Here is a 13,347-nt window from a genome sequence, read left to right as displayed (position 1 = left end):
AGATGTTCAGGAATGCACAGTAAATACATAGGCAGCTATATACGGACATTTGTTTATATACACAAACATATGCATACGAGCAAGCATTGTGTCCAGTCAGCGTTTTTATATCCACCCACACATATATATATATTTATATGTATATTCTACGTGGTAAAGAATATACATTGAGAAATTTATATGCTAGTTGTTCGTGGCTATCACATTGAGGGAGTGAAATCTTTCGACTTTACTGAGACGTAATTTTTCATTCGGATGAAGTTCATCAAAATATTCGCTGAATTTGTTCATATCTATTTCATTTTGTGCAGTATATTTTATATGATTTACAAAAACCTTTTTAGAAATTGATGATTCAAATTCAATAATAAGGGGTTTAAGAAAATCCGTAGATTCAACAACAATTGAATTACTTGCTAAGACATATTTTAAATTTTCCTGTTTACACAATTGCTCAATCATGCGTTCATTTAATATGATATTATTGATAGATTTCATATATAAGTACCTTAAAAATGTATCTTTTTCAAATACTACAGCATTACATTTATAGTTATAGCACATTAAAGCCTGAACCATTTCTTTATTTGATAAAAAGTAAATATTTGTTTTTGTTCCTTTCATTAATGTTTTTGATGGTGCTATTAATGTTTTTTCCTCAGGTGGTACTTCCACATTTTCTTCCTTTTTTTCATCCAAAAAGTCTTCGTCATCATCATCTTCTTCTTCTTCTTCCTCCTCTTCCTTTTCCTCTTCCTCTTCCTGTTCCAATTCTTCTTCCTCCTGTTCCTGTTCCAATTCTTCTTCCTCCTGTTCCTGTTCCACTTCTTCTTCCTCTTCTTCCGAATTCGCATATTCTTCTTCGACTTCTTCCTGGTTTAATTCCTCCTCGTCAAATTCAGATTGCACTTTCAAGGATACATTTTCTATACTTTTCATGCTGGTTCGAGTAATGGAAAGGTCGGAAATAGTCCCAATAGTGTGAACGCCCTCTGATTTTTCCTCGATTACATCAATACAATATCTTTCATCCGTTAGTGAATTATTACTCATTTTATCCTCTTTTGAGCTTTTACTATTTTGAGATTCTGTTGATTTTTTTTCCTCTGTATGTGATAAAGGTAAAAAACATTAAAAATGTAAAAAATGTAGAAAAAATGAACACTTTAGAAGGCAAATATATAAACAAAACTAACACATAAAAGAGTAAATTAGCAAAGTGAACCATCAGCAACGTGAACAATTAAAAATTAAAAAAAATTAATCATTAAAAAAATAATATATTTTAAATAAAGCATGGAATTGTAAAACGTGCAGGGATAAAAATTGAAAAAAAAAAAAAAATTTACAATAATTCACAAAAATTTACAACAATTGATAGTAATTTAAAGTAATTCAAAATAATTTGCAGCATTTTGTAAAAATTTTCTTCTAGCAATTTTATATTCAATTAACACACCTTTTTCTTCCTGTCTAGGTGAGGGACAAGCAAAAGTGCATGATATAGGTAATATATCTAATTTGTCTATGTTTGATATATCAACTATTCTCCTGTAGTGCCCATTTTTCAATCGAATTAATCTTGTTTTTTTTTTATTTTTAAGTTCAGGATTATCAATAGTTGGACAGCTAAATTTTCGATTCATACTTACTTGTGGATCAGACATTTTTAATTACAATTTTTTTTAAACAAATGAGAGAATGAGCAGGGAAAATATATTAAAATGCTATATTGTTTAATCGAGAATTTTTAACATATATTTTTACAAATCGGAAAAGACCTTAAATATGTATAGGAGCGCATGTATATATATATATATATATATATATATATATATATATATATGTGTTTGTATATTTGTATGTATATTTATATATACTTATTCGATTTTTAAAAATGTGAAATCGGTTGTAAGTTCGTACAAATTAAAGACTATTAACTAATAATTTAAAATTTTTTTTAAATAATCAAAACAGAAGATGTGTTTCATGAATTTTCTATTAATTTTTTTTTTTTTTTTTTTTTTCATATATAATGTGAATTCTGTATAAACAGAGAAAAATTTTGGATGTTTTTTTATAGCTCTAGAACATGCATTTTTTTAAAAAACGTGGAATGATCCTTTTTTTTTTTTTTTTTTTTCGCTTTTTCTCAGTATAGACTCTTTTTAAACCGTTAGCTTTATTAAGGGATTTTTTTTTATTTTAAAGAATATTAATAGTAATGAATATGCACATGTGTATGTATGTGTGTCGGTTTTCATAAAACATGGTAAATTGTCTTTTTTATTTGGTTGTAAACTTGTTTATCTTGTTCTTTATCCTTTTACTCATTGCTTCCCATTTATTTTACCAATTATTTTTCTTATTTTATGTCATTTTTCCTTTAAGAAATTACTGAGAACATTAAGGTATACTTTTTATAAATTAAAAATGAAATATCGTGAATGTCATATTTTTCTTTTTCTTTAATGAAACGAAAAAAAAATTTTTATTAAGATGACTTATTGTAAATTTGCGAATTTGTAAAAACGCACAAACAAAAAAAAAAAAAAAAAAAAAAAAACTTAGATTTCCGAGAGTCATGTCCATTTATTTATTTTATTTTATGTTATTTCACTCATGTTCCATTTTTTAAATGAGTTTTTACAACAATTCAGGAATATTCGTTGCGTCATCTTGCCAACACTTGTAAGCTATTACAGGGCAAATATTAAAAAAAAAAAAAAATAATAAGAAAAACGGCATTATAACTTAAAATGCAAAAGAGATAGCACAATATCAAATTAAATGAAAAAATAATGAAATAATAGAACAAATAAATAGTTGATATAATCAGAGATATAATTAAAAACTGACCAAATAAAAAAATGATGAAATAAAAAAAAAAAACAAAACAGAAAAATCAACAAAACTGCAAGATAGTAATGCAAAAGATAAAATAGGAAAAAATGAGTAGATACACAACAACAAAAAAAAAAAAAAAAATAATAATAATAATAATATAAAATAAAATAAAAACATGTATTTTACATGATGCTATTCTTCTGTAAAAGATTTGCAATATGACGATTTAAATAATATTACAAAAAATTATCATCTGTTTAAAAATAATTTTTTTTTTTTTTTTAACTTAGGAAAAATATATATGCTTAAAATAAATATTGTAGTTATCTTAAATTTGTGAAAAAAAAAAAAAAAAAATGAATCTTCAATTCAAATGATATATGTACATCAATTCACGTTTACGTAAACCAATAGATTATCCTATAGTTATAAATTTACAGAACAAATAATTTTTCTCCAAACTTTTTGTGTTATCTTTATATAATTACTATTCACCGAAGTAAAATTATTCATAACATTATATTTGGAATATATATATTTTTTTTCATATTTTCATATAAAATTTTCAAAAATAGTAAAAATGATGAAAAAAATTATGCTTTCAATTTTACTATGTCTGTTGTCTTTTCAATTAAGTCATACATTTATAAAAGAAAATGGTGAAATTAATGATAAAAATGTCATATTTATGCAAATAGACAGAGATATGGTAAAATGAAACATATTGCTTCTTTTCCTTTTGTTTTGTTCCTTATTTTACTAAGCACTTGTGGCATGTATTTATAAATTTACTTTTTTTTGTTAAATACTTATATTAAATAATAATATATATATATATATGTATATAATGGAAAATTTTAGAACGAGCCGCCTTATTCTGTAATTAACGTCTTCTACACGGAGTCACTCTTAAATGATGATTTAGTTAAAGAAATGTTAAAGACAAAAAAAATTAGTATTTTGCTTTTTGCAGCATTATAATTATTCTTCATTTCTTTTAATATGCAGATAAGGAAACAATATATTTAATTTATATATGTTACATTTCAGAGAAAACAATAGAAAAATGGAGAAAAATAAAATTCAAAATTATTTTAGAAAGGTTATATATTAAAAAATATCACAATTAAAATTTTTTTTTTTTTTTTTTAAGTGTGTTACATAAGCACGTACACATATATTTGTTACTTATCATACATTTTTTCACAAAAAAAATAATAGAATCTGTCTGCAAATAAGTATTTCATGGATTACTCTACTAAGCAAGTATAAATAAATGAATCACATATATGGCTGTCTTTTTTTATTTTCAATAAATCTTTATTCATGTATAAAAAAGTTTACATCGTCGGATGATTCAATTTTGATTATATTATTTTTTATGTTTCTATTTATATTTATGCTTATATATTTATATATACCCTTACGCATTTTTGTTTTATAATATACTTTTTTACTCAGTTTTTTAAATATATTTTCATTTTAATTTATAGAAAGAACAAATGGAGTCATTAATTGGTAACTTAATAAAAAAATGAAAAGACAAAAGAAATTCAAGAAGAATGGAATTAAAAATATGGCTAGTTACATTTGTTATATAAATTGATATACAAACTTTTTTAATAATAAAAAAAAAAATAATAAATGGCCCAGATATTGCAACGGAGGAAGAATCTCATAAAGGGAATTAAACATATATATATTTATATTATATATAAGCATGTATTATATGTATATCTATTTATGTATAAATTTTCTCAACATAAATACGTATGGTTTATATATCGACAAGTTGTACTTGTTATTAATACGTTGTTATCTTCTGTAAATATAGCTGCAATTTTTTAAAACTAATAAAAAATATCTAGCTATCTTTTTTTTTTTTTTCCTTTCTAGAGAATTAAAATAATATATTGTTTATGCATTAGTGACTATAAAATAATTATAATTTATTATTTATATCGATTTCAATTTAAGTCATAATGGGAATTTATTAGCTTAAACATCTTATATATTGAGAATATGTTAAATAGGCATCTTAGTATTACATTTAATTTATATGCATAATGTACTTATGCCAATATAAATACATACATATATACATAATACTACATACACATTTTGATTCAAAGTGAACTGCTTAAAAAATTTATGAACACATATTTTTCTTTTTCTTTGAAACATTTTATTCTCTTTTCTTCTACATATTTTTATACATCAGATTTAAGTTGATGATCTTCATTATATGGATATTAAGAAATTTTTTTTTTTTTTTGGAGAATTATTCGTAGTTAAAATTGCATCTTTTACAGGTAAAAATTCAAGCAAAAAAAAAAAAAAAAAAAAAAAGAGGTCTTTTGTATATATATATATATATATTTCTGCCTATATTTTTTTGTCCTTCGATAAATCAAAAAAAAAAAAAATTTCATTTATATTTTACATATTTAAAAGATTATAACTATTTTTTGATTCCCTTTAATTTCTGTTTTTTCTTAAAGGATGGCATATGAAAAATAAAAAACATTTAAAAATGCATCAATTATATTGGAAATGCGTTAATTTTTTTTTTTTTTTTTTTTTTGTTTAAAAGTTTAACACGAGTCAAGCATATAGAACATCCAATTACACAGACTACAAAATTAGTTTTCTTTCTTTCAACAAAAATTATAAACTACACTATACATATATTATTTAAAAAATAAATTGAATAAAAAGAGCTATTAAAGATATAAAACATATTAAGTGAAAGATTATAATTTAAAAAATATAATAATTTAGAATAATTAAATTTCACAAGCATTGTGCGTTAAAAATATTTGTAGCGTCTGTGTAGGTTCATAAAAAATAGTAGGAAACTAAATATCATTTGCATAAAATTTTTTTTTCTCTTGGAGGTAACTATGAAGTTTTTCTAGTTTTGCATTTTAATATATTATTCATAAAAGGTTTCCACAAGAAATAATAAAAGACGTATGTTTTTACCTTTTTTTCTTTTCTTTTCTTTTCATTTCTTTTTTTTTTTTTTTTTTGCTATGCTATCAATAATAACATATGAAATTTTTCCTATATTAATAATTGTATTATTGAGTGTTCCTCTAATTATTCTTTGGCATTTCCTTTTTTTTTTTTTTTCGATACTAATAAATACAAACACGTGAAATGAAAAAAAAAAAAAAAAAAATAAAACGAAGAATACATAAAAAAAAAAAGAAAGAACAAAAACAAAAAAGTAAAAAAGAAAAACGTGTACTGTTTTTTCTTTTATGTTTTTCTTGTGTATTTATTTTTTTTTTTTTAATTTACTGTATAATAATATTTCTTTTATCAGCATATTCATAATAACATGTAAATTTTTCCATTGTTTGAGTAATAGTACTCTTTTTTTTTTAAAAAATGTGTTAAAATTTAAGTAATTCTTTTTTAAATATTGTAACATATTTTTACATACATATAAATATGTATACATGTATAATAAAATATATTCACTTATCACAGTTTCTTTTAATATGTTTCTTTCATTATTACAAAACTTGTTTTCCTTTTACTCATCCATTTTTATTGTTGTAATTATATATTTACGATTTTATATAACGCATACTTGTAAGGGTTTATTAAAGAACATTTGTAAAGTACCCATGAGCCTTTGTAAAATCATAAATAAATATGAATTTCCCCTAAGTATGTATGAAGTATGCAAGATTTATATATGTAAATATATATATATTTGTACATAAATTATAAAATAGATGAAGTAAAACACATATACACTTTATCGCAAAGTGCTACGTATTTAATTATATATATAATGTATTTAAATGTATGTATATATATATATATATATTTTTTTTTTTTTTTTTTTTTTTTTCCTTTTTTTTTTTTGTTTATAATGATTTTGAACCTTTTTTTTTTTCTGTTTAAAAATACATATTTTCATATAAATAAATTTTACATAAAACATATGCTTAATATCATCCCCCTTTCTACGTACAATTCATACTTGTATTTTAATGTTTTTTTCTTTTTTCTTTTTTTTAATATAGAATAATGTTATGCATGAGTTTTGTTTCATTTTATACGATTTTCATTTTAAATCCATTTTTTACATAAATTATAAGATACGTACAATTTTCCCATTTTGAGAAATTATATGATACGTAGTTATTTATGTAAGCGCTTTCTTTTACGCTTGCTTTTAATTCTTTTCGTTCATTTAAGAAATTTTAAAATTTTAGAAGCACCTTTTTAAGGAAGTCGCTATTATCATTACATTACCTTATTGACATATGTGTGCACGTACTTATTTAAACATATATATATATATTATATGTACACTATTATGTACGCGTATATAACGAAGGCAAAGTACGTATTGTATCATTTTTATGCTTAATAATTCTAAATCATTTATTGTTATAAAGGTGTAATTAAACATATATATATGAATTGATCTTCGTGGAGCATGCTTATATGTAATAAATACACACTTACATACCTATATTCTTATATATACCTATATTCTTATATATACCCATATACATTTACACCTATAAACGTGTACACCTATATACATGTATACCTAAATATGCTGTGACTTTGTTTTTTTAGCAGAAATTGTGCCAATATTACCATTTAATTTACAGCGCTGAGTGTTATTTATACATCATACAAATTTATGTATTTTATATAAGTACACTATACTCATACATGTGCATATGAGAGATATTATGAAGTTTATTACGTAAAAATAAAAAAAAAAATAAAATAAAAAAAAAAATTACCGAATAAATTTTATGATATTAGGAAAGTTGTAAAACGTCTTAACGACAAACCAAAAAAAAATAAATATAGGGAAAAAGTGGTCTCCGGAAATGACTGATAATTTAATTAAAAAAAAAAAAAATGAGAAGTTATTAAAGAAGAAAAATAGGATGGAAAAGGTAAGTAGTGATGATAATAAACCTATTTATAGAAAGAAAAAAAAGGTGAAATTTAATGATTTGGAATGTGAATTAAAGGAAAAATTAAATAACATCAAAGAGGAAAAAATAAGGATAAATGATAAAGGGGAAAAAAAGAAAAAAAAAAAAAAAAAAAAATACATTCTACTAGTAACAATAATAATGGTAACATTAGTGGTAGTAATAATGATTATTATAATGGTAATAACAATTATGATAAAAATAATAATGTAGTAGTAGATACGAGTTCTGTTGCAGTTACGGATTATACAACTATGTTACCTCCAAGAAAAAAAATAAAAAATATGAAAAAAGAAGACAATAATGAAAGTGAAATGAAGAATGAGGATAATTTTTATTATACTCTTGATGAAGAATATACTAAGCACGAAAAAAAGAAAAGTAATGATCTTATTCAAATTAGTAAACAACTTAAGAATGGTGAGGACAATTTAACAGAAAATAAAAAAAATGTGAAATATAAAAATTCATGTAATAGCGAAGAGGATATATTAAAAAAAAAGGAAAAAAAAAGTAGTTTAAAAGAGAAAAAAAAAAAAAAAGAGAAGAATTTTATCATACAAGGTAAGAAAAATGAAGAACATAATGAAGAAGAAGTTAGTACCATGTGTAACCTAAAAAAAACAACAAAAAACAATAAAAAGGATAAAACAAAAGTGCATAATTTTTTAAAAGAAAATCATAGTAAAACTAGGAAAAATAATTTTAAAAATGATATTAAAAAACTTAGCATTTATAATAAAAATAAAGAAAATATTAAAATGACTTTCGAAGTGACCAATCGTTTTACAGTGTTAGGTTGTGACTGGGATAATATTTCGAGTGTTGATGTTTTTTACCTTTTTGAATCGTATTATAATTTTGAAAAAAGAAAAAAAAAATTTATCGATTATAGTAAAAGTAGAGCAGTTAAAAAGGTTACTATTTATACGTCCAAGTACGGAGAGAAAAAGCTTAAGTACGAGCAAGAGCATGGACCCCTAATTAATTTTGATCTTTTAAGGAGGAAAGGGGAAAATGAAGGGGCCTTATACAGAAGAAATAACTTTTTGGACTATATAAAAGATGATGAAAGTGTACAAAGTGGTCACAGTGAGGGTAATGACAAAGGTGAGGGAAGTAAAGGAAGTAACCAAGATGAAAACAATGGAGAAAATCAATCAGATGATAAAAATTTAAAAAAAAAAAAAAAAAAAAAGGCGAAAAAGAAAAGTTCAAACATAGCGAAAATTAAAAAAGAAAGAAATAATAATTGCGTTATATGGAATAGACACGTTGACGAAGAGGAAGAAGAAGAAAATGAAAAAATTCGTTTATATCAAATTCAACGGTCAAGGTACTATTTTGCGTTAGTAGAATGCTATAGTAAAGAAATAGTTGAATTTTTATATGAAGAGTTGAATGATATGGATGCAGATTTTTGTATCAATTATTTAGATCTTAGAATAATTGATGATAATTGTTCGCTTGATGACTATAAAATAAAAGAGACATGTGACAGAATTCCAGAGAATTATCAATTCCGTTATAGTATTAGCACTGCTTTGAAACATACGTATGCTAAGTCAACGTGGGATGAAAATCCTAAAAGAAAAAAATTATTATCGACAAAATTTACTGAAGAAAACTTAAGAGAATTAGATTTAAAAGAATATTTAGCCAATTCTTCCAGTGATGATGAAGATGACCATGATAAAAATATAACTCCAGTTAATAAAAATGAAATGTGCAATAAGGAACATTATAGAAAACTACTTCTGGGTGATATTATAAATGAAAATACCACACCAAATGAGAAAGAAATAAATATTGATTATTTTCCTTCGGATAATAGTAGCGAGCATAGTAGTAATAGTGACGAAGGAGAAAGAAAGGAAAAATCTGCAGATGATGGTAACAAAGAAAAGGAGTGTTCTGGGCATTTTAATAATAATGAGAAAGAGACAATAAAGAAAATCAGTGTTGCACATCTTATTAAAAAAGAAAAATTTGAAAAGATTTCAACTAATAATAAGAAAGCACAAGTCAGTAATACGAATCAGAATAATCTTACAATGAAAAGCAATAATAAGAACAATAATGAAAAAAACAAATATAAAACAAAGGGACAGCACATTATAACTGATGATGATAATAGTGATAAAGATAATGAAGTTGTTCAAGTTTTTAAAAATATATTAATAAATAAAGAGAAAAAAGAAGATAAGAAAACCCCTTGGGAAACATATTTAGATAGAGTAAGACATAAAAGGAAAATAAAGAAAAAAGCATATATAGATTCAATGAAAAAAAAAGATGAAGAAATAAAAAAAATAATAACAAAAAAAACAAATAAAAGAAAAAAAGATGCCATAATAAAAAATCAAGGAGAAAATGTTAACGAAAAAATTAACGAAAATCACCAAATCGATAGTAGATTTGCAGATTTGTATAAAAATAAAGATTTTAATTTGGATATAACAAATCCTAATTATAAGAAAACTAAATTTAATGAAGATATTCTTCAAAAAAAGTTATAAAAAGATAAAGGATAAAATAAATTTAGTTGTACAAGAAGTATGAATTAAGCAAATTAAATAATAATTCACACAGAACATATAAACTTAAAATTTATATTAAATGATTAGCAGAAAATATTTATGGAATTATTAAGGGAAAAAAAAAAAAAAAAAGATTATATATGTAAAGAATAAATATATGTATATTTAGGTTGGATGAACATACATTTTTATTAATTATATTTTATTATTATTATTTTTTTAAGCATTTACCTTTGAGTTTTATTATATTATTTACAGCATTTGTTTTGTATTTCCATCCATCTATCTTTTTATCTATCCATCTATAAATTTAGTTATCTAACCATCTATTTACCTATCCATTTTTTTTTTTTTTTCATATATTTATATATGCTTTTATGCGTAAACTTTATTTTTTTTTTTAACGGAAATGCCCCATATAAACTGTATTTATGTTATGTTTTTTATTAAACTTTATTATTTTTCCTATTGCATAAAAATTTCAAACATTTATTTAAATTATTGTATTTAAATTATTGTATTTAAATTATGTATTTAAATTATGTATTTAAATTATGTATTTAAATTATGTATTTAAATTATGTATTTAAATTATACATTCAAAGAAGGTATTTTAATTGTGTGTATCCACATTAAACTTTTTTATTTCATGTGCCATCGTTCTATTTTTGAATTTATGAATTTTTAACTTGTTAAGATAAAAAATTCACTATTTATTATAATTTATATTTTTGTATACACAAAAATAGGATATGATTATGTAATAAGACAAAAGAAAAGATTAAGGCTCTTAAAGTTTTGTTTATTATAGCGTAAATTTTTCTTAAAAATACATGATCTATTTTCCATACGTATTTGTACGTTAGAACAAATTTTAAATACGAGGAATAATTGAATTCACATGTTATACATTCACCTGTCTTCATTTGAAGATGTATATATGTGCATATTATATATATATATGTATGCACACCCATGTGTACATTTTTTCGGTTTATGCGAATATACCTAAACAGACGGTTGTGAATTGCACTGTAGCAATCACGGTTTTCTTCCCCTTATTCTTTTTTTTTCTTAATTATTATGGACAAGAATTTTCTTTATTCTGTAATATTCATTAAAATAAGAAACATACGACGTATTAGTATTATTATTGTGTAGAGTATAACTCTGTGAAAAAATCTTTTGAGCGATAATACGATTGTTTTGAAGACAGTCTTTCTTTAATATGAATTATAAACATAGAAACAATAAAAGACATACAACGTATAAAAATAACTTAAAAATGAAGATTAAAAAACAGGTCATCGTATATTTAAAATTTTCTTCTTTTAATTAAAAAAATGTTTGTTAATACCACAACCATATTAGGAAAATGTACATGCATGCATACACATATATATGGATAATACGCAGAATTAAATTATTTAATTTCTAAAAATTTAAGAAAATACAAAGAAGCAAAGGAGAAAAAAAGGGAAAGAATAAAAATAGGGGAAAAAAAGAAAGATTAAGAATAAGATTAAAATGAAATATTATTTATTTAAAAGTATGAACAAAAGTAATATGCTGTGTAGTTATTCCTTTTTTTTATTGCATTTATATGAAAAGGATATGGAAATATTTATTTTGATATTTCTACACACCATGATCGTTTTTTTTTTTTTTTTTTTTTTTTTGTTTTTTAATTTTTTTTTTTTTTTTTTTTTTTTTTTTAACCATTTTGCACATTTTTTTTTTTTTTTGCCTGTACTGTGCATGAAAAAAAATAAAATTCTTATTTTTCGTTTTTTTTTTTTTCAGACAGAAAAAAGATAAAAAAGGAAAAAAAAAAAAAATGAAAAATGTAAAATAATGGAAAGGAAATGTTTTAAATAGGAGTTTGCATATGATTTTTGCTTGTAAAATATTTCTCTTTAAATATTATTAACGTATATTATTTTAATTCTAATGTATATGCATGTTTCTTTTTTTATTTCTCCATATTTCATTCTCTTTTTTGTATACAAAGGGAACTTTTTATCAGTTCATACATATATATCGTTGTGTTAAAACGGTAGGTATGTGTGTATGTATGTATGTATGTATACATATAAATGTCAAAAAAATATTTATGCGCATATATACATAAGTATGCATGTAAATATTCAGGCACAATAAATTCGATTAATGGCAATTTATGATTATGTATTTTTTTTTGCTTATGATATTATGAGTGTAGACTTATATTTTCCACTTTTTTTTTCTTCCTTTTAACATTTGTTAAAGAAAAATATAACAAAAAAAAAGAAAAAAAAAAGAAAAAAAAAAGAAAAGATAAAATGCAAAGGCAAAGGAGAACGCAAACAAAAATAAAAACAAAAACACAGATAATAGTGGTGATATAACAAATATAAATTATGCATTTAGTTGATTTCCGTTTATTTTTACGTATGTGTTATTATATAAATTAGTTGAAATTCATCCATAACTTAGCAAGTTAACAATCTTTTATTATTTTCTTTCATTTTTCTTTTTAAATATCTTTATTGCGAATAAATTTATTATAGTATAACTTTTTTATGTAATACTCAATACTTTTAAATGAAAATAAATACAGTGTATTAAATTTGTTTTTTCAGTTTACTATTATACATAGATATTTAAAAAAATCATGCATGTTATTTTTTATTTTAAAACAGGAGTAAAAAAAACCCATTAGCTTTTTATTTTATATTTTTTATTATTTTATTCGTATTTTTAAATATCCATTTGCTCGAATGAAATTAAAGCTTAATACTATTGCAGCACTAAATAATTTTGAAATGAGAGAAAAAGAAAAAAAAAAATTGAGACCTGATGTGATTTGAAATCATATTTGTTTTTTCTTTTTTTCGGTTTTTTTTTTTTTTTTTTTTTATCTCTTTCCAAGTTATTAAGATTATTAAATTTGACCATATCATAGTATATATAAATTAAAAAGTAAGACAACGAAAAGA

General features: G+C 22.4%; 3 protein-coding genes across 3 annotated transcripts; 2 read left to right on the top strand and 1 right to left on the bottom strand.

The window, feature by feature from the left end:
* Window positions 1-183: 183 nt before the first annotated feature.
* On the bottom strand, window positions 184-1,646 carry PmUG01_13017300 (conserved Plasmodium protein, unknown function; the record flags this gene model as incomplete). The annotated part of the gene is made up of 2 exons (XM_029007140.1): window positions 184-1,106; window positions 1,460-1,646. 2 exons carry the CDS (start codon window positions 1,644-1,646, stop codon window positions 184-186), a joined length of 1,110 nt encoding a protein of 369 aa, XP_028863559.1.
* A 1,781-nt stretch (window positions 1,647-3,427) lies between these two features.
* PmUG01_13017200 (conserved Plasmodium protein, unknown function) lies at window positions 3,428-5,079 on the top strand (the record flags this gene model as incomplete). The annotated part of the gene is made up of 6 exons (XM_029007139.1): window positions 3,428-3,556; window positions 3,709-3,782; window positions 3,898-3,949; window positions 4,069-4,113; window positions 4,341-4,365; window positions 5,069-5,079. The coding sequence occupies 6 exons, from the start codon at window positions 3,428-3,430 to the stop codon at window positions 5,077-5,079; spliced, it is 336 nt and encodes a 111-aa protein (XP_028863558.1).
* Window positions 5,080-7,718: 2,639 nt separating this feature from the next.
* Window positions 7,719-10,348, top strand: PmUG01_13017100 (small subunit rRNA processing factor, putative; the record flags this gene model as incomplete). The annotated part of the gene is given in 2 exon segments (XM_029007138.1): window positions 7,719-7,917; window positions 7,932-10,348. The coding sequence occupies 2 exon segments, from the start codon at window positions 7,719-7,721 to the stop codon at window positions 10,346-10,348; spliced, it is 2,616 nt and encodes an 871-aa protein (XP_028863557.1).
* Between the last annotated feature and the right edge of the window lie 2,999 nt (window positions 10,349-13,347).

Source organism: Plasmodium malariae (assembly GCF_900090045.1).
Source record: "Plasmodium malariae genome assembly, chromosome: 13".
Taxonomy (NCBI): Eukaryota; Apicomplexa; class Aconoidasida; order Haemosporida; family Plasmodiidae; genus Plasmodium; species Plasmodium malariae.
Note: the sequence above shows the minus strand (reverse complement) of the source record. Positions and strands in the feature narration are given on the sequence as shown.